Source organism: Carcharodon carcharias, assembly GCF_017639515.1.
Source record: "Carcharodon carcharias isolate sCarCar2 chromosome 35 unlocalized genomic scaffold, sCarCar2.pri SUPER_35_unloc_3, whole genome shotgun sequence".
In the NCBI taxonomy this organism is placed as follows: domain Eukaryota; kingdom Metazoa; phylum Chordata; class Chondrichthyes; order Lamniformes; family Lamnidae; genus Carcharodon; species Carcharodon carcharias.
This window is the reverse complement of record NW_024470719.1, coordinates 945,592-967,453: the sequence shown is the minus strand read 5'-3', so window position 1 is coordinate 967,453 and position 21,862 is coordinate 945,592. Positions and strand designations below refer to the sequence as shown.

Genomic DNA, 21,862 nt, shown 5'->3' with positions numbered 1-21,862 from the left:
AAGGTTGGCGGGCAGGCGAAAAGGCCAAGAGGCCTTAATGTTTTTTTAGGAAACCTCATCCATGAGCGTGATGAGGTTAAGCTTTTATTAATTAAATAAATCATTTTTCCAAAATATCAAAACATGTCCCATCTTATGTGAGACAGTCACATGAGGGGACATTTTTAATTACATTTTTAATCCATTTATTTAATAATTCCAAAGTGCTTCAATCTCCCTGAGGCACGGAGCATCTTTAAGGAGATTGAAGTGCTCTTTCACGCACTGGCCCCGACTCTCCCTCCTCCCCCTGCGCGCACACGTAGCGCCTCTATTGGCCCGTCCACGTAAAATAGCGGCGCAGAGCCAATCGCGGGTGGGGGTTGGCTCCAAGACCATACCCGGCCGCTCCTGCCAAGCCCGCCCGCCGACTGAAAAATTCACACCTTCAACATTCAGGTCCCAATCAATGTCACCCTGTGGTCATGCCTCTGTAATAGCTGTCAGATCGTACTTATTTATTTCTATTTGTGCTATCAGTTCATCTGTTTTGTTTTGAATGTTACATGCATTTAGATACAGAGCCTTTAGTTTTGTCCTTTTACTATTTTTGTAGCGTTTAGCGTTATCTGCTGATTTACTCTTAGAATTGCACTTTTTGTACCGTCCTGTCACAGTCTGTTTAACATTTCCCATAATAAAACTTTTCTCTTGTCTTGTCTCTATTCTTTATTTATCACATCTTCCCAAATTTGAACCCCTGCCCCCATTATTCAGTTTAACACCCTCTCTATTTCCCTAATTATGCAAGAACACCGGCCCCAGCATGGTTCAGGTGTAGACAGTCCTAATGGTACAGATCCCACTTTCCTCAATACTGGTGCCAGTGCCCCACAAACTGGAACCCACTTCTCCCACTGTCCTATGCCAATTTGCACGTGGCTCAGGTAATAATCCAGAAATTATTGCCTTTGAGGTTCTGCTTCTTAATGTGGTGCCTAGTTCATCATACTGACTATGCAGAGCCACCTTCCTCATCCTGCCTATGTTGTTGGTACCTACATGGACCACAACCACTGGATTCTTGCTCTCTCACTAAATTTCCTCTCCAGCTTGAAGGAGATGTCCTGAACCCTGGCACTGGGTGGGCAACAAAGTCGTCTGGGCTCGCACTCTTTGCTACAAAGAACAGTGTCACTCCCTCTCATTATACTGTCCCCCACCACCTCTACATTCCTTTCTCTCCCCCACTTGAAGGGCTTCCTCAACCACGGTGCCATGGTCAGTTTGCTCATCCATCCTGCAGCCCCCACTCGCATCCAAACAAGCCGAGAGAACCTCAGACCTATTGGACAATTGCCAGAGGCTCGCACTCCTGCATTCCAGCCCTCTGGGTCCCCTTATCTGCCTCACTCGCAGTCACACTGTCCTTTCCCTGGCCACAGAACAAATCAGAAGACCCTCTCCTCAGTGGTGTGACTGCTTGCTGGTAACTTTCCCCCTCCCTGATGTGTCACTGAGCCTGCAGCTCAGCCTCCAGCTCAATGACTTTGAGCTGAAGTTCCTTGAGCCGCAACCACTTACCGCAGAGGTGTTTGCCCTGGAACCTGCTGGCATCCAGGAGCTTCCACATGCTGCAGCCTTGACACATCACCTGCACTGCCATTCTTAATGTGTTTTAAATAATTACTTATTTATATTAATCACTTAGTTATGTTGCTATCTTATATATTTGATTAACTTTACCACCAATTTGTGTACTATTTTAAACCTTAGGGATAGAATTAAACTCGACCACTTACCAAATACTCAGCAAACAGCTAGCTCCTTTCCCTGCAGTACAGCAAGAACAAATTTCTATGGGGCGAGAAAGACAGCAAAAAGAAACAAATACATCTTTGCGCCCCCCATCACCAAATGAACTCCCCTCTCATCAAACTCCGAATCTGCACTCTGTTTGTCAAGGCTGCACTAAAGAACCCGGCATTTACAGTAAACTGAACTGGGGCTCCAGAAACCAAATTCAACCAGTTAGCCAATTAACTACTCAGCTCCTACAACTGAGAGTGAGTTTACCCAGTCCAAACTGCAAGAAAGAACTTAGCCTGCTTACACAGCACTTCTCAGTTACTGCCAATTACAGACTAGATTAGATTTTAAGAATGAAATTTAAGAACAAAATTAACACTTAAAGCTCTCCTCTCACCAAACTATAAGTCTTCACCTAGCTCAGCTGCCACATCACACTCTGATTTTCTTTTGACATCTCCTGCTAGTCTCTCACTCTGCTCCTTTTATCCCCACTGTGCCTTCACCTCTCCTACTGGTCTCTCTCTATCTCTCTCACTCTCCCTCATCTCTCCTTTAATGTCCCCTGTGCCCTCACCTCTCCTACTGGTCTCTCTCTATCTCTATCTCTCCCTCATCTCTCCTTTAATGTTCCCCGTGCCCTCACCTCTCCTACTGGTCTCTCTCTATCTCTCTCACTGTCCCTCATCTCGCCTTTAATGTCCCCTGTGCTGTCACCTCTCCCCACTGGTCTCTCAGAATCTCTCTCGCTTTGCTCCTTTTATTCCTACTGTGCCCTTGCCTCTCCTACTGGTCTCTCAGTGTCGCTCTCAATCTCCCTCATCTCTCCTTTAATGTCCCCTGTGCTCTCACCTCTCCTACTGGTCTCTCTCTATCTCTATCTCTCCCTCATCTCTCCTTTAATGTTCCCTGTGCCCTCACCTCTCCTACTGGTCTCTCAGAGTCTCTCTCGCTTTGCTCCTTTCATTCCTACTGTGCCCTTGCCTCTCCTACTGGTCTCTCAGTGTCTCTCTCACTCTCCCTCCTCTCTCCTTTAATGCCCACTGTGTCATCCCCTCATCTGCAGGTGTTTCTGTGTCTCTCTCTCTCCCTCATTGCTTCTTTTACCAACACTGTGCCCTCGCCTCTCCCACTGCTGTCTCTGTGTCTCTCTCATCCTCCCTCATCTCTCCTTTAATATCCCCTGTGCTCTCACCTCGCCCACTGGTCTCTCAGTGTCTCTCTCACTCTCCCTAATCACTCCTGTTATGCGCACTGCGCCATCTCCTGGCCCACTGGTGTCTCAGAGTCTCTCTGACCCTCCCTCACCTTGCCCTTTATCCCCACTGTGCCCTCCCATCACCCGTTGGTTTCTCAGTGCCTCCCTCACCGTTCTTTAAATCCCCACTGTGCCTTTGCCTCTCTTGCTCATCTCGCAGTGACACTCTCTCTCTCACGCTGCTCCTTTAATACCTGCTGCGGCCTTTCTCTCCCGCTAGTCTCACAGTGACAATCTCTCTCACACTGCTCCATTAATACATGCTCTCTCGCTGGTCTTGCAGTGACTTTGTAGCTCTTTCTCTCTGCTGCTCCATTTATTCCCCGCTCTGCTGTTGCCTCTCCTGCTGGTCTTGCAGATTAAGGTCCCTTAAACTGATAATGGTGAGCTGTCAATGAAAATAAAGAAATAACATTGATGTTTAGAGCAGGGGAGGAGGTCAGTCTGAGAAGACACCAAAGCAAACTACTCTTGACACAGAGTCAGGCACTCATCACAATTAATGTGAGTGAAATAACATTAATGCAGGAAATAATGATACTATAGCTTGGAAAATCCCTGGGATCAGATGGTTTCTGTCCAGGGAGTAAGGGTAGCAAGTGAAAACATTGAAAACTAACCTTAACCCTGAGTTCTCCCCACAGGACCACACCATTGACACCACCGTCCGCTTTCTCTAAGACACTAGTGCTCCCATTCCCACGACATTCCCCAGTCACTGCCCCTATTCTTCCCCCATAAGCCTGCCTCCCCTCCCCAGCTTTTTCTCCACCCAGCATCTCCACTTCCAGCCTTCACCTACCTCCCTTGTGAAGTGCAGCATTTTCTAATGACACCCAAGTGAAGGTAATGACAGGTTCCCAAGAAAGAGAAAGCAACTTCCACCGACCTCAAAGAGATGGAAGAGGTGAAGCTCACCAGCTGTGGAGCCGCTTATCTACATGGGTAACAATGAACATTCTAAATTCTGACTGGCGGGGAACTTAATATCGAGGGCGAACTTAATTCCAGTGAGGTGGCCTTTCAATGAGCATGCATGAGATGTTAATGCATGAGATGGGATTCCAAACATTGTTTGTCGGGAAGCTCAACCTGCCTTTAATCCACTTTGAAAGTCAGCAGAACAGAATTCCAAGAGGTTACTCTTTATCCCTGAGTTTGGCATCATTATCAATCCCAATGCCTGGAGAAATCATTGGAGGGAAAAAACAAAAATAGATGGAAAAGCTCAGCAGTTTTTCCAGCTATTTTTGTTTTTGTTTCAGATTGCCAGCATCCACAGTGTTTTGCTTTTATCAAAGCATTGGAGGACATGGCCACACTCATGAAGGATTATTCATCGCTGGACAGAAAGGTTGAGAAGGAAGAATAAGATTTATTAGTCAAGTCGGGAAAATTTTACAGGGAAAAATTTAACAGCTCCTAAAACAGTTGCTGTGATCACAAAGCTGCACACTTCAAAAAGGGGCCCAGCTTTGTGCAAGGCTAGCACACTTAAAGAGTCACAATGATAGATCTACTGAGGAAAGATGAGAGGATGCCTGAGAGGAGCATCAGCACTGACATGCACTGTTGGGCCGAATGGCCACATTCTATGTGCTATATCCTATGCAAAGCTAGCCTGTAATGTATAAGACAGCCTGAACCTCGGATAGATGGGCTCTGGTTCCGTGGGAATCTCTCAGTGTATGATTGACAGTGTCTGAAATGATGGCGTTTGTCTGGTGCAGGTCTCTTAGATGGGAAACTGATTGTTGGGGGCCTGACAAATGGAAGCTTGTTGATGGCTTTCATGTTGAGGGGAGAGTGACTGAGCAGCGTCTGAATGAAGAGATGCATTTTCTGGGAATGTGATTGAGATGGCTAAGACTGATGGCGTGTGATTGATCCAAAGGGCTGGTTGGGGTTTGGTGGGCGTGCGTTTGTTGCATGTGGGTCTGAATAATGAATGTTTTGTTCATCGCGGTTTGATTGAAGGGCGTTTGATCAATCGTTGCCTAGAGCTCCACCAATAACAGAATGTCGCTGACCATTTGTTCTGCGGTTTGCGCAATGAACCAATCAGCGCTGAGCATCATCGAACCTTCGTTGTTATTGTTTCTCTGAGCAACCACAGTCTTTTGTTCTGAGAAGCCAATCAGAGCGCTGTTCCATTGATCGGAATGCTCCAAGGGCGCTGTATAAATAGCGCGAACGTCAACACAAGGCACATCCTCAGGAGCTGTGAGAACAGGAGATCATGGTGAGTGGGTGCACAGGAGTGCACTGGGCAATGGTTTTGGGTCAAGCCAAAGAAATCCACAGGGATGGCAAGATCCACAGAAAGAGAGTGAGAATCTACCGGGACAGTGACACATCACGAGAATGGGAATTCACTGGGAGGGGGAAATCCAATGGGCGAAAAGGGAAATCCACAGGAATAGCAAGCCAAGGTGAAAGAGAAAGCATAAATGTGTGGGAAAGAGGTTATCCCCAAGGAAAGGGAACAACATCATGAGGGACATCCAAAAGGGGGAGAAGAAGATGCAAAAGTAGAGAGAAGTCCATAGGCAGTGGAAATACTGAGAGAGAGAGAGGGCATCCATCAGGAAAACAAGGCTCCACAAGGAATGGGTATAAATGAGGAAAAGGGATCCAAGGAGGAGGGATCTCTCTACAGAGGGAACACTGGGACAATCTGTGGAAAGGATGGAATTATCAACAATAAATCAAGACTTCTATTGAGGGTAAATTGAAGTCCTGCAGAAAGTGGGCTGATGCATCAGGGAACAAATAGGGTTCACAGACAATACGCGGAATCCACAGTGGATGAATTTGTTGCCTCCCACAAATCTTTCTCCTTCCAGAAAGACTGATAAAGCTTTGTCCTTCTAACACTGTCAATAAACATATGCTCCTTGTCCCCTTCAGCGTGAGTGTATTTCACTTCACATTGGCCAGGCTGGTGTTCAGCTTGGCAACGCTTGCTGGGAGCTGTATTGCCTGGAGCATGGGATCCAGCCGGATGGGCAGATGCCCAGTGACAAGACCATCGGAGGTGGTGACGACTCCTTCAACACCTTCTTCAGTGAGACGGGGGCAGGGAAACACATCCCACGAGCTGTGTTTATAGACCTGGAGCCCACTGTGATTGGTAAGAGAAGAGATTGTTGATGGGGTTGCTCAGTCCGTGTTCTCACTAGACTCAGTTAAATATGGTCCAAAGGCATCAAATTTTCTGGAATGTTCTTTGTCCCTGTTGTTAAATCTCTGTTCCCTGTCTCCAGATGAGGTCCGCACAGGCACCTACCGACAGCTCTTTCACCCTGAGCAGCTCATCTCTGGCAAGGAGGATGCGGCTAATAACTACGCCCGGGGTCACTGTTCCATCGGCAAGGAGATTGTGGACCTGGTCTTGGATCGCATTCGGAAGTTGGTAAGTTGTGTAATGGGAACAATGTCAAATCCCACCTGTACAAAAACACCATCTTACCATTGACCACTGCCCCATCTCACCACCACACACTGTCCTGCTCTCTTAGTGTAAATGAAATCTTATTTATGGCCATGTGACCCACCTGTACAAATCCTATTATTCACTCCTTTATCACTTATTGATTTCACGCCAATGTTATCCTGACCAGTATTATGCACAAAAGGAAGCTGGGACTCCACTCCCTAGGCTGAACCACAGTCTCAGCGCCTCCACTGCTTTCCACCCTCATATCCACACTCCCTCCACCTGACAGTCATTACTCTCTCCACCCTCACACCCACCGTCCACCTCCCCACGTCCCAGAACCCTGTGTCAACAGTTGTTGATGGTTCTTTAATGAAGGTTGTAACTTCTTGCTCTATTTTAATCTTTTGTCCTTCCTTTTCCCCACAGGCTGACCAATGCACAGGACTGCAGGGGTTCCTCATCTTCCACAGTTTTGGGGGTGGGACCGGCTCCGGCTTTACTTCCCTCCTGATGGAGAGACTCTCCGTCGACTATGGCAAGAAATCCAAGCTAGAGTTTTCCGTTTACCCTGCTCCCCAGATCTCCACTGCGGTGGTCGAGCCATACAATGCTGTGCTGGTCACCCACTGCACACTCGAGCACTCTGACTGCGCCTTCATGGTGGACAATGAGGCCATTTACGACATCTGTCGGCGTAACCTGGACATTGAGAGACCCACCTACACCAACCTCAACCGTCTCATTGGACAGGTAGTGTCGTCCATCACGGCCTCGCTCAGGTTCGATGGTGCCCTCAATGTGGACCTGACTGAGTTCCAAACCAACCTGGTCCCATATCCCCGCATCCACTTCCCTTTGGTAACCTACGCACCCCTTATTTCGGCCGAGAAGGCTTACCACGAGCAACTCTCGGTGCCGGAGATCACCAATGCCTGTTTTGAACCGGCCAACCAGATGGTGAAGTGTGACCCTCGCCAGGGCAAGTACATGGCGTGCTGCATGTTGTACCGGGGAGATGTGGTGCCCAAGGATGTGAACGCTGCCATCGCCACCATCAAGACCAAACGCTCAATTGCATTTGTTGACTGGTGCCCGACTGGGTTCAAGGTAAGTGTGGGTTTTGTAACTGATCCCTGGTGCTTTGGGCCAACATGGAACCTGCCAATCTTAACTCACATGTGTACAGCACATCTTTTCGGTCTGGGCCTAAAGCTTTCTCTCTGTTCTGGGGCATAAAGTAACAAACACTCCCTATTTCTGATCCAAATAGGAGCTCCCTCTGAGGCTTTGACTAGAATTCTCTCAGCTTCAATCCTCGATTGCAGCTCAGAATGTACCACAGGTTCCTGCCTTAATATCAGAAAATGGCTTCTTGAGAATCAAAGTCACATTGGAAAAGAGGCCAGAAAGTATTTAATTAGCTCCTGAAAGCAGCCTCACTGCATCTTCCATCAGAAACTGAAGCTTGAAATCTGGGAGAAAAGCCCAATGAACAACCAGAGCTGGGTTGTTGTAGAGTGACAGACACAACACAGCTCATAAATAGAGATTATGGAAATTACAGGGGAACCAACATCTGATTTTTAAGCATCTGCTTGTGGAGCTGAATATAACATCTTTCCTTCTACAGGTTGGCATCAACTACCAGCCCCCGACAGTGGTACCAGGGGGTGACCTGGCCAAGGTGCAGCGGGCCCTCTGTATGCTGAGCAACACCACAGCAGTTTCCTTGGCGTGGACCCGCCTGAACCTCAAATTCGATAAGATGTACGCCAAGCGGGCCTTTGTCCACTGGTACGTGGGGGAGGGGCTGGAGGAAGGGGAGTTCCAGGATGCACGGGAAGACATGGCCTCACTCGAGAAGGATTATGAAGAGGTGGGCATCGATTCTTCATCACTGGACCGAAAGGCAGAGGAAGAAGAATAATATTTATTATGTTATATCATAAAAAGATTTTAACTTTATTTAACATTGACATGATAGTCATTATTTAAGAGAATAAATTTATTTTAAATGATTTTGTGTGTATGTGTGTCAATTTAAAAGCCACAAATGCATGACATGTGATTGACGGGAGTTCTTTGAAGGAGTCACATTTGCTTTAGATAAAAGGGAACCAGTGGATGGACCATACCTAGATTTCCAGAACACATTGAGTAAGGTTTCGCATCAAAGGTTATTGTGGAAAATAAAAGCTCATGATGTTGGGGATAACCTATTGGCATGGATATATTTATGCTGCTCCCAGCTCCCGGCCCTGCCTGTGATTGTCTCCCAGGCAGGAAAGGCCACGCTCCATTCCCCGGGCTCTATTTATGCTGCTCCCAGTTCCTGACCCTGCCTCTGCTCTGCTTCCCACATGCACATTAACTTTATTACTTTCTCCCTCACTCTGAACCAACCTAAAATCTTTCTATTTCCTAACTGTGGTACTCTCCCAGTATTCTGTACATCTTATATTCCTCTCTGGTATTACATCCTGCCCAATAGCTCTAACCAATTGCCCACAAGGAACTCAGTCTCAGCTCTGTTAGGTAAAACCCATCCAGCCTGCACAGGTCCCCTCTTCCCCAGAGCCAGTCCCAATGTCCCTAGAATGAATAGCCCTCCGCACTGAACCATCTTTGCAGCCATGCATTCATCTGCTTTTTCCTGCTATTTCTATAACCACTGACGTGCAGCGCTGCGAGTAATCTGGAGATTATTAATTTGAGGTCCTATATGCTATTTTCCTGTCAGATCCCTAAATTGTGACTGTAGGACCACATCCCTCTTTCTGTTTATGACAACTGCCTGTGCCCAGCTCCCCTATCACGGCTCTTTGCAGCCGCTCAGTGATATCCTTCATCCTGGCACCAAGAAGACAACACACCCTCCTACTTTCACTTCTGCAGCTTCAGAAATGCCAATCTATTCTTCTAACTATCGAATCTCCTTTCACTATTGCTCATCCCGTCTATCCTGTACCCACCCTGTAAAGTTGAGCCAGCCGTGGTGCCATGGACTTGGCTCTGGCTGAGCTCCCCAAATAACCATCACGCCCATCTGTGTTCAGAAGTGAATACTGGATGGAGAGTGAGATGCACTCAGGGTCCTCCTGCACTAACTGGATGTTTCTTCTTGACAGTTTGATGGTAACACATTCCCGCCCCCCCTGCATATTCTTAAGATGCAGGGTGACCGCATCTAAAAGCATTCTACCCATGAAGCTCAGCCTCACGGATGTACCGTTTTAACACCAGCTGCTGTTCATATCCAAAACCTGGAACTCAAGATGCTTCAACTGATGACACTTGCTGCACAAGTGGTTATCCAGGACATGGGATGCGTCCTGGAGTCTCCACATAGCACAGGTTGAGCACTCTAGAGGTCTGAGCAGCCTTGCCATTACAATTACATAATAAACCTTGCTAATAGTAATAAATTTGCTGATACACATGACTGCTGTTAATAATACATTTACTTAGTACTACAGAAACCCAACTTAAATTCTTCATTTCCAGCTCCCAATTTGAAACAATTACCTGAGATTCCATGAAAAGAGAAATGTACACATGACCCAATCACTTGCCAGTTTCCTCTGACATTACACTCTGATTTACTTTGGGCGCCCTCCAGTGCTCTCTCAGTATCTCTCTCACTCTCCCTGCCCTCTCCCTCTATCCCCATTGTGCCCTGGCCTCTTCCGCCAGTCTCTCAGTGTGGCTCTCTCTCTCCTTCACCTCTCATTTTATTTTCACTGTGCCCTCGCCTCTCCCTCTGGTCTCATAGTTTCTCTCTCACTTGTCCTCAACCCTCTGTTTATCCCCATTGTGCCCTTGCCTCTCCCGTTGGTCTCTTAGTGCTGCTCTCACTCTCCCCCATCTCTCCTTTTAGCCTCACTGTGCCCTCCCAACACCCACTCACTCTCACTTTCCCTTGCTACTCTTTCAATCCTCGCTATACCCTCATCTCTCCCTCTAGCCTCGCAGTGACAATCTCTCTCACGCTGCTGCTTTAATACCTGCTGCGGGCTTGCTCTCCCGTTGGTCTCACTGCGACATTCTAGCTCTTTCTCTCTGCTGCACCATTTATTGGCCTCTCTGCTGTCACCTCTCCTGCTAGACCTTGCAGTTTAAGGTCCCTTAAACTGATAATGGTCACACTGTCAATGAAGATAAGGAAATAACGTGGGTGTTTGGAGCAGGGGAAGAGGTCAGCATGATAAGACACCACAAGCAAACTACCACTGACACAAAGTCAAGCACTAACCACAATTAATGTGAGCAAAATAACATTAATGCAGAAAATGATGATACTACAGCATGGCAAATCCCCGGGATCAGATGGTTTCTGTTCCAGGGAGTAAGGGTACCAAATGGAAACATTGAAAACTAACCTTAACCTTGAGTTCTCCCCACAGGACCCCACGATTGACACCACCGACAGTTCCCTCTAAGGCACTCGTGCCCCCATTCCCAAGACATTCCCCCTCTTTCCACAGACACTCTCCCCATCCTTCCCCCATAAGACTGCATTCACTGCCCAGCCTTTGTTCCAAATTTGCACCCTAGAATTTCACTTTCCAGCCTTCACCTACCTCCCTTGTGAAGTGCAGCATTTTCTAATGACACCCAAGTGAAGGTATGTCAGGTCCCCATGAAGGAGAAAGCAACTTCCACTGACCTCAAAGAGATGGAAGAGGTGAGACGCTCACCAGCTGTAGAGCCGCTTATCTACATGGGTAACAATGAACGTTCTAAATTCTGACTGGCAGAGAACTTAATATCGAGGGCGAACTTAATTCCAGTGAGGTGGCCTTTTAATCAGCATGCATGAGATGTTAATGCATGAGATGGGATTCCAAACATTGTTCGATGGGAAGCTCAACCTGCCTTTAATCCATCTTGAAAGTCGGCAGAACAGAATTCCAAGAGGTTTCCACACTATCGGGAAACAGATTGTTGCCTCTCGCCACATTAAGTGCCCCGCCCGCCACAATTCCTGCTGCTGGCAGGAGAGGAATATTCCACCCAGAAACTTTAAAGCTGGGGGAAGAGTCCAGTGAATAACCAGAGCTGGGCTTTTGGTATCGAGAAAGATGCAAGTAACTTATAAATGTATCTTTCTGATAATTACCATGTGATTCTGTAGTTTGTAAATTCTTCACCCCTGAGTTACCAATCCGAATAGTGATATCTGTTAAAGGTTCAGTGTGCCCTCTGTGTGCTGAGAAGCTCCACAGCAAATTCCTCAGCTTGGACCCCCATCAGGCTCACATTCAAAAACAGAAACAGGTGGATCATTGTCCACTGGTCTGAGGGGAGAGGCTGGAGAAAGCATGGGAAGACATGGCCACACTCACGACAGATCACAAAGAGATGGCTGTTGATTATTCATCGCTGGACAGAAAGATTGAGAAGGAAGAATAAGATTTATTAATCAAGTCGGGAAAATTTTACAGGGAAAAATTTAACAGCTCCTAAAACAGTTGCTGTGTTCACAAAGCTGCACACTTCAGCAAGGGGCCCAGCTTTGTGCAAGGCTAGCACACTTAAAGAGTCACAATGATAGATCTGCTGAGGAAAGATGAGAGGATGCCTGAGAGGAGCATCAGCACTGACATGCACTGTTGGGCTGATTGGCCACATTCTATGTGCTACATCCTATGCAAAGCTAGCCTGTAATGTATAAGACAGCCTGTACCTCAGATAGATGGTCTCTGGATCCGTGGTAATCTCTCAGTGTATGATTGACAGTGTCTGAAATGATGGCGTTTGTTTGGTGCAGGTCTCTTAGATGGGAAACTGATTGCTGGGAGCCTGACAAATGGAGGTCTGGTGCACTGACCTCTCCCTTGTGGAGGCTGAGCGTCAACTCGCAGACACTTCCTCCTACCTCTCCCTGGACCATGACCCCACCACTGAACATCAAGCCATTGTTTCCAGAACTGTCACTGACCATATCTCCACAGCTTCCAACCTATTAGTCGCTCAAACTCGGACAGCCCGCTTCTACCTCCTACCCAAAATCCACAAACAGAACTGTCCCGGTAGACAGATCATGCCCTGCCCCACAGAACTCATTTCTCGTTATCTTGACTCCCTTCTCTCTCCCCTTGTCCAGTCCCTTCCCACCTACATCCATGATTCCTCTGACACCTTACGTCACATCAACAATTTCCAGTTCCCTGGCCCCAACCGCTTCCTCTTCACCATGGACGTCCAATCCCTCTACACCTCCTTCCCCCAGAATGGTCTGAGGGCCCTTAGCTTCGTCCTCAAACAGAGGCCCGAACAATCCCTATCCACCACTACTCTCCTCCGTCTGGCTGAACATGTTCTCACACTGAACAATTTCTCCTTAAACTGCTCTCACTTTCTCCAAATAAAAGGTGTGGCTATGGGTAATGTCATGGGCCCAAGCTATGTCTGTCTCCTTATGGGGTATGTGGAACATTCCTTGTTCCAGTCCTACTCCGGCCCCCTTCCACAACTCTTTCTCTGGTACATCGATGATTATTTCAGTGCTGCTTCATGCTCTCATCGGGACTTGGACAAATGTATTAATTTTGCTTCCAATTTCCACCCCTCCATCATTTTCACGTGGTCCATCTCTGACACTTCCCTTCCCTTCCTTGACCTCTCTGTCTCAATCTCTGGTGATAGACTGTCCACCAATATCCATTACAAGCCTACCAACTCCCACAGCTACCTCGACTACAGCTCCTCACACCCCACTTCCGGTAAGGACTCCATCCCATTCTCTCAGTTCCTTCGCCTCCGTCGCATCTGTTCCAATGATGTTACCTTCAAAAACAATTCCTCTGACTTGTCCTCCTTCTTCCTTAACTGAGGTTTTCCACCCACAGTCGTTGACAGGGCCCTCAACCGTGTCCAGCCCATCTCCCCTGCACCCGCCCTCACGCCTTCTCCTCCCTCCCAGAAACATGATAATGTCCCCCTTGTCCTCACTTATCTCCCCACCAGCCTCCGCATTCAAAGGATCATCCTCTGCCATTTCCGCCAACTCCAGCATGATGCCACCACCAAACCCATCTTCCCTTCACCCCCCAGCAGCATTCTGTAGGGATTGTTCCCTCTGGGACACCCTGGTCCACTCCTCCATCACCCCCTACTCCTCAACCCCCACCTATGGCACCTCCCCATGCCCACGCAAAAGATGCAACACCTGACCCTTCACTTCCTCTCTCCTCACCGTCCAAGAGCCCAAACACTCCTTTCAAGTGAAGCAGCATTTCACTTGCATTTCCCCCAAATTAGTCTACTGCATTCGTTGCTCCCAATGCGGTCTCCTCTACATTGGAGAGACCAAACGTAAACTGGGTGACTGCTTTGCAGAACACCTACGGTCTGTCCGCAAGAATGACCCAAACCTCCCCTCCGCTTGCCATTTTAACACTCCACCCTGCTCTCTTGCCCATATGTCTGTCCTTGGCTTGTTGCATTGTTCCAGTGGAGCAGAACACAAGCTGGAGGAACAGCACCTCATCTTCCAACTAGGCACTTTACAGCCTTCCAGACTGAATATTGAATTCAACAACTTTAGATCTTGAACTCCCTCCTCCATCCCCATCCCCTTTCTGTTTCTTCCCCCTTCCTTTTGTTTTTTTCCAATAGTTTATATAGATTTTTCTTTTCCCACCTAATTCCATTATTTTTAAATCTTTGATGCCCTGCTAGCCTTTTCACCCCAACCCCACTAGAGCTGTACCTTGAGTGCCCTACCATCCATTCTTAATCAGCACATTCATTTAGATAATATCACCACCATCAACGCCTCTGTGTTCTTTTGTTCTTTTGGCTGTGACATCTTTTGATGATCTGCTCCTATCACTGCTTGCTTATCCCTACAACCACACCACACCCACCCCCGCCCCGACCCAACTTCCCCCAACGCCCCCCCCCTCACCTTAAACCAGCTTATATTTCACCCCTTTCCTAAGATTCACTCAGTTCTGTTGAAGGGTCATGAGGACTCGAAACATCAACTCTTTTCTTCTCCGCCGATGCTGCCAGACCTGCTGAGTTTTTCCAGGTAATTCTGTTTTTGTAATGGAGGCTTGATAATGGCTTTCATGTTGAGGGGAGAGTGACTGAGCAGCGTCTGAATGAAGAGATGCATTTACTGGGAATGTGATTGAGATGGCTAAGACTGATGGCATGTGATTGATCCAAAGGGCTGGTTGAGGTTTGGTGGGCGTGCGTTTGTTGCATGTGGGTCAGAATAATGAATGTTTTGTTCATCGCGGTTTAATTGAAGGGCGTTTGATCAACAACGATGGCCTCGTTGCCTAGAGCTCCACCAATAACAGAATGTCGCTGACCATTTGTTCTGCGGTTTGCGCAATGAACCAATCAGCGCTGAGCATCATCGAACCTTCATTGTTATTGTTTCTCTGAGCAACCACAGTCTTTTGTTCTGAGAAGCCAATCAGAGCGCTGTTCCATTGATCGGAATGCTCCAAGGGCGCTGTATAAATAGCGCGAACGTCAACACAAGGCACATCCTCAGGAGCTGTGAGAACAGAAGGAGATCATGGTGAGTGGGTGCACAGGAGTGCACTGGACAATGGTTTTGGGTCAAGCCAAAGGAATCCACAGGGATGGCAAGAGAGTGAGAATCTACCGGGACAGTGAGACACTACGAGAATGGGAATTCACTGGGAGGGGGAAATCCAATGGGCGAAAGGGGAAATCCACAGGAAGAATAGCAAGCCAAGGTGAAAGAGAAAGCATAAATGTGTGGGATAGAGGTTATCCCCAAGGAAAGGGAACTTAACAGAAAAAGGACATCCAAAAGAGGAAGAGGAAGATGCAAAAGTAGAGAGAAGTCGATAGGCAGTGGAAATACGCAGGAGGAGAGGGTATCCATCGGGAAAACAAGGCTCCACAGGGAATGGACATAAAGGAAGAAAAGGGATCCACAGAGGTAGGATCTCTCCATGGAGGAAAGGTTGGGGCAATCTGTGGAAGGCATGGAGTGGTCGACAATGAGTCAAGACTTCCATTGAGGGTATAATGAAGAAAATGGGGGGGGGAATCCATCTGGGAACAGGAAGGATTCACAGACAATTCACGGAATTCATAGTGGATGAATTTGTTGCCTCCAGCACATCTTTCACCTTCCAGCTAGAGTGACAGTATAAAGCATTGCCCTTCTAACACTGTCAATAATCATATGCTCCTTGTCCCCTTCAGCACGAGTGTATTTCAGTTCATGTTGGCCAGGCCGGTGTACAGATCGGGAATGCTTGCTGGGAGCTGTATTGCCTGGAACATGGGATCCAGCCGGATGGGCAGATGCCCAGTGAAAAGACCATCGGAGGTGGTGACGACTCCTTCAACACCTTCTTCAGTGAGACGGGGGCAGGGAAACATGTTCCCCGAGCCGTGTTTATAGACCTGGAGCCCACTGTGATTGGTAAGAGGAGAGATTGTTGATGGGGTTGCTCAGTCAGTGTTCTCACTAGACTCAGTTAAATATACCCTGAATTCTCTGTGTCCCTGTTGTTAAATCTCTGTTCCCTGTCTCCAGATGAGGTCCGCACAGGCACCTACCGACAGCTCTTTCACCCCGAGCAGCTCATCACTGGCAAGGAGGATGCGGCTAATAACTACGCCCGGGGTCACTGCTCCATCGGCAAGGAGATCGTGGATCTGGTCTTGGATCGCATTCGGAAGTTGGTAAGTTGTGTAATGGGAACAATGTCAAATCCCAGCTGCACAAAATCACCATCTTACCATTGACCACTGCCCCATCTCACCACCACACACTGTCCTGCTCTCTTAGTGTAAATGAAATCTTATTTATGGCCATGTGACCCACCTGTACAAATCCTATTATTCACTCCTTTATCACTTATTGATTTCACGCCAATGTTATCCTGACCAGTATTATGCACAAAAGGAAGCTGGGACTCCACTCCCTAGGCTGAACCACAGTCTCAGCGCCTCCACTGCTTTCCACCCTCATATCCACACTCCCTCCACCTGACAGTCATTACTCTCTCCACCCTCACACCCACCGTCCACCTCCCCACGTCCCAGAACCCTGTGTCAACAGTTGTTGATGGTTCTTTAATGATGGTTGTAACTTCTTGCTCCATTTTAATCTTTTGTCCTTCCTTTTCCCCACAGGCTGACCAACGCACAGGACTGCAGGGGTTCCTCATCTTCCACAGTTTTGGGGGTGGGACCGGCTCCGGCTTTACTTCCCTCCTGATGGAGAGACTCTCCGTCGACTATGGCAAGAAATCCAAGCTAGAGTTTTCCGTTTACCCTGCTCCCCAGATCTCCACTGCGGTGGTTGAGCCATACAATGCTGTGCTGGTCACCCACTGCACCCTCGAGCACTCTGACTGCGCCTTCATGGTGGACAATGAGGCCATTTACGACATCTATTGGTGTAGCCTGGACATTGAGAGACCAACCTACACCAACCTCAACCGTCTCATTGGACCTGACTGAGTTCCAAAACAACCTGGTCCCCTACCCCCACATCCACTTTCCATTGTAAACCTACGCACCCCTTATTTCAACTGAGAAGGATAACCATGACCAACTCTCGGTGTCTGAGATCATCACCTACTGCTTTGAACCAGCCAACCAGATGATGAAGTGTGACCCTCACCAGGGCAAGTATACGGCGTTACCCGGAAAAACTCAGCAGGTCTGGCAGCATCGGTGGAGAACAAAGTTCACGTTTCCAGAAGGGACTCAAAAAGTCAACTTTGTTCTTCTCTACCGATGCTGCCAGAGCTCCTGAGTTTTTCCAGGTAATTCTGTTTTTGTTTTGGATTTCCAGCATCCGTAGTTTTTTGTTTTTATCAAGTATATGGCGTGCTGCGTGCTGCATTATTTAACCCCAACCTGCACTATTTAACCCCAGTCTTCACTATTTAACCCCAGCCCGCACTACTTAATCCCAGCCTGCACTATGTAACCCCAGCACGCACTATTTCACCCCAGCCCGCACTATCTATCCCCAGCCTGCACTATTTAACTCCAGCCCGCATTACTTCGCACCAGCACGCATTATTTAAACCCAGCACGCACTATTTAACCCCAGCATGCACTATTTCACCTCAGCCCACACTATTTATCCCCAGCCCACACTATTTATCCCCAGCCCGCACTATTTATCCCCAGCCCGCACTATCTATCCCCAGCCCGCACTATTTATCCCCAGCCCACACTATCTATCCCCAGCCCGCACTATTTATCCACAGCCCGCACTATTTATCCCCAGCCCGCACTATCTATCCCCAGCCCGCACTATTTATCCACAGCCCGCACTGTTTATCCCCAGCCCGCACTATCTATCCCCAGCCTGCACTATTTATCCACAGCCCGCACTATTTATCCACAGCCCGCACTATTTAACCCCAGCCCACACTATTTAACCCCAGCCTGCACTATTTAACCCCAGCCTGCACTATCTATCCCCAGCCCACACTATTTAACCCCAGCCCGCACTATCTATCCCCAGCCTGCACTATCTATCCCCAGCCCGCACTATCTATCCCCAGCCCGCACTATCTATCCCCAGCCCGCACTATCTATCCCCAGCCCGCATTATTTATCCCCAGCCTGCACTATTTAACCCCAGCCCGCATTATTTAGCTCCAGCACGCATTATTTAAACCCAGCACGCACTATTTAACCCCAGCACGCACTATTTAACCCCAGCTTGCACTATTTAACACCAGCCCGCATTATTTAACACCAGCTCACACAATTTAACCACAGCCCGCACATTTTAACCCAGCCTGCATTATTTAACCCCAGCTCGCACTATTTAACCCCAGTCTGCACTATTTAACCCCAGCCCGCAATATTTAGCCCCAGCCCACATTACTTAACCTCAGCCTGCGCTATTTAACCCCAACCTGCACTATTTAACCCCAGTCTTCACTATATAACCCCAGCCCGCACTAATTAACTACAGTCTTCACTATTTAACCCCAGACCGTAATATTTAGCTCCAGCCGGCAATATTTAACCCCAGCCCGCACTGTTTAATTCCAGCCCGCACTGTTTAACTCCAGTCTGCGCTATTTAACCCCAGTCTGCACTATTTAACCTCAGTCTTCATTATTTATATCAGCCCGCACTATTTAACTCGAGTCTGCACTATTTCACCCAGCCTGCACTGTTTATCCCCAGCCCGCAATACTTAACCACAGTCTGCAATATTTAACCTCAGTCTTCATTATTTATACCAGCACGCACTATTTAACTGCAAGTCTGCACTATTTAACTCCAGCCTGCACTCTTTTATCCCAGTCAGCACTATTTAACACCAGCCTGTACTAATAAACGCCAGCCCATACTATTTAACCCCAGCCTGCACTATTTAACCCCAGCCTGCACTATTTAACACCAGCCTGCACTATTTAACACCAGCCCATAATATTTAACCCCAGCCCACACTATTTAACCCCAGCCCATAATAATTAACCCCAGTCTTTGCAATTTATCCATTTCCCATATTATTTATCTCCTGCCCACGCTATTCAACCCCTGTGTGCACTATTTAACCCCAGCCGACACTATTTTAACCTAGCCCACATTATTTTACCCCAGCACCATGCTATTTAACCCCAGCCCGCACTATTTAACCTCAGCCTTCACTATTTAACCCCAGCTCGAAGTATTTAACCCCAGCCCACACTATTTAACCCCAGCCCGTACCAGTTAACCCCTGTCATTCCTATTTATCCGCATCCCACACTATTTAACCCCAGCCTGCACTATTTAACCCCAGCCCGCACTATTTAACCCCAGCCCACACTATTTAACCCCAGCCCACACTATTTAACCCCAGCCCACACTATTTAACCCCAGCCCACACTATTTAACACCAGCCCACACTATTTAACCCCAGCCCATAATAATTAACCCCAGTCTTTGCAATTTATCCATTTCCCATACTATTTATCTCCTGCCCACGCTATTCAACCCCTGTGTGCACTATTTAACCCCAGCCGACACTATTTTAACCTAGCCCACATTATTTTACCCCAGCACCATGCTATTTAACCCCAGCCCGCACTATTTAACCTCAGCCTTCACTATTTAACCCCAGCTCGAAGTATTTAACCCCAGCCCACACTATTTAACCCCAGCCCGTACCAGTTAACCCGTCATTCCTATTTATCCGCATCCCACACTATTTATCCCCTGCCCACACTATTTAACCCCAGTGTGCAGTACTAAACCCCAGCCCACACTATTTAACCCCAGCCCACACTATTTAACCCCAGCCCACGCTATATAACCCCAGCCCAGACTATTTATCGCCAGCCCACACTATTTAACCTCAGCCCGCACTATTTAACCCCAGCCCGCACTATTTAACCCCAGCCAGTGCTATTTAAACCTAGGCCACACTACTTTACCCCAGCACCACGCTATTTAACCCCAGACTGCACTATTTAACCCCAGCCTGCACTATCTATCCCCAGCCCACACTATTTAACCCCAGCCCGCACTATCTATCCCCAGCCTGCACTATCTATCCCCAGCCCGCACTATCTATCCCCAGCCCGCACTATCTATCCCCAGCCCGCACTATCTATCCCCAGCCCGCATTATTTATCCCCAGCCTGCACTATTTAACCCCAGCCCGCATTATTTAGCTCCAGCACGCATTATTTAAACCCAGCACGCACTATTTAACCCCAGCACGCACTATTTAACCCCAGCTTGCACTATTTAACACCAGCCCGCATTATTTAACACCAGCTCACACAATTTAACCACAGCCCGCACATTTTAACCCAGCCTGCATTATTTAACCCCAGCTCGCACTATTTAACCCCAGTCTGCACTATTTAACCCCAGCCCGCAATATTTAGCCCCAGCCCACATTACTTAACCTCAGCCTGCGCTATTTAACCCCAACCTGCACTGTTTAACCCCAGTCTTCACTATATAACCCCAGCCCGCACTAATTAACTACAGTCTTCACTATTTAACCCCAGACCGTAATATTTAGCTCCAGCCGGCAATATTTAACCCCAGCCCGCACTGTTTAATTCCAGCCCGCACTGTTTAACTCCAGTCTGCGCTATTTAACCCCAGTCTGCACTATTTAACCTCAGTCTTCATTATTTATATCAGCCCGCACTATTTAACTCGAGTCTGCACTATTTCACCCAGCCTGCACTGTTTATCCCCAGCCCGCAATACTTAACCACAGTCTGCAATATTTAACCTCAGTCTTCATTATTTATACCAGCACGCACTATTTAACTGCAAGTCTGCACTATTTAACTCCAGCCTGCACTCTTTTATCCCAGTCAGCACTATTTAACACCAGCCTGTACTAATAAACGCCAGCCCATACTATTTAACCCCAGCCTGCACTATTTAACCCCAGCCTGCACTATTTAACACCAGCCTGCACTATTTAACACCAGCCCATAATATTTAACCCCAGCCCACACTATTTAACCCCAGCCCATAATAATTAACCCCAGTCTTTGCAATTTATCCATTTCCCATATTATTTATCTCCTGCCCACGCTATTCAACCCCTGTGTGCACTATTTAACCCCAGCCGACACTATTTTAACCTAGCCCACATTATTTTACCCCAGCACCATGCTATTTAACCCCAGCCCGCATTATTTAACCTCAGCCTTCACTATTTAACCCCAGCTCGAAGTATTTAACCCCAGCCCACACTATTTAACCCCAGCCCGTACCAGTTAACCCCTGTCATTCCTATTTATCCGCATCCCACACTATTTAACCCCAGCCTGCACTATTTAACCCCAGCCCGCACTATTTAACCCCAGCCCACACTATTTAACCCCAGCCCACACTATTTAACCCCAGCCCACACTATTTAACCCCAGCCCACACTATTTAACACCAGCCCACACTATTTAACCCCAGCCCATAATAATTAACCCCAGTCTTTGCAATTTATCCATTTCCCATACTATTTATCTCCTGCCCACGCTATTCAACCCCTGTGTGCACTATTTAACCCCAGCCGACACTATTTTAACCTAGCCCACATTATTTTACCCCAGCACCATGCTATTTAACCCCAGCCCGCACTATTTAACCTCAGCCTTCACTATTTAACCCCAGCTCGAAGTATTTAACCCCAGCCCACACTATTTAACCCCAGCCCGTACCAGTTAACCCGTCATTCCTATTTATCCGCATCCCACACTATTTATCCCCTGCCCACACTATTTAACCCCAGTGTGCAGTACTAAACCCCAGCCCACACTATTTAACCCCAGCCCACACTATTTAACCCCAGCCCACGCTATATAACCCCAGCCCAGACTATTTATCGCCAGCCCACACTATTTAACCTCAGCCCGCACTATTTAACCCCAGCCCGCACT

At 47.8% G+C, this 21,862-nt stretch overlaps 1 protein-coding gene and 1 pseudogene across 1 annotated transcript; both read left to right on the top strand.

Annotated features, from left to right (window-relative positions):
• Positions 1-3,463: 3,463 nt before the first annotated feature.
• LOC121274220 (tubulin alpha-1C chain-like) lies at positions 3,464-8,415 on the top strand. Its single transcript, XM_041181419.1, has 5 exons — positions 3,464-3,484; positions 5,957-6,179; positions 6,313-6,461; positions 6,915-7,595; positions 8,119-8,415. Exons 1-5 carry the CDS (start codon positions 3,464-3,466, stop codon positions 8,413-8,415), a joined length of 1,371 nt encoding a protein of 456 aa, XP_041037353.1.
• Positions 8,416-11,127: 2,712 nt separating this feature from the next.
• Positions 11,128-21,862, top strand: part of LOC121274225 — a 121,647-nt pseudogene continuing 110,912 nt past the window's right edge.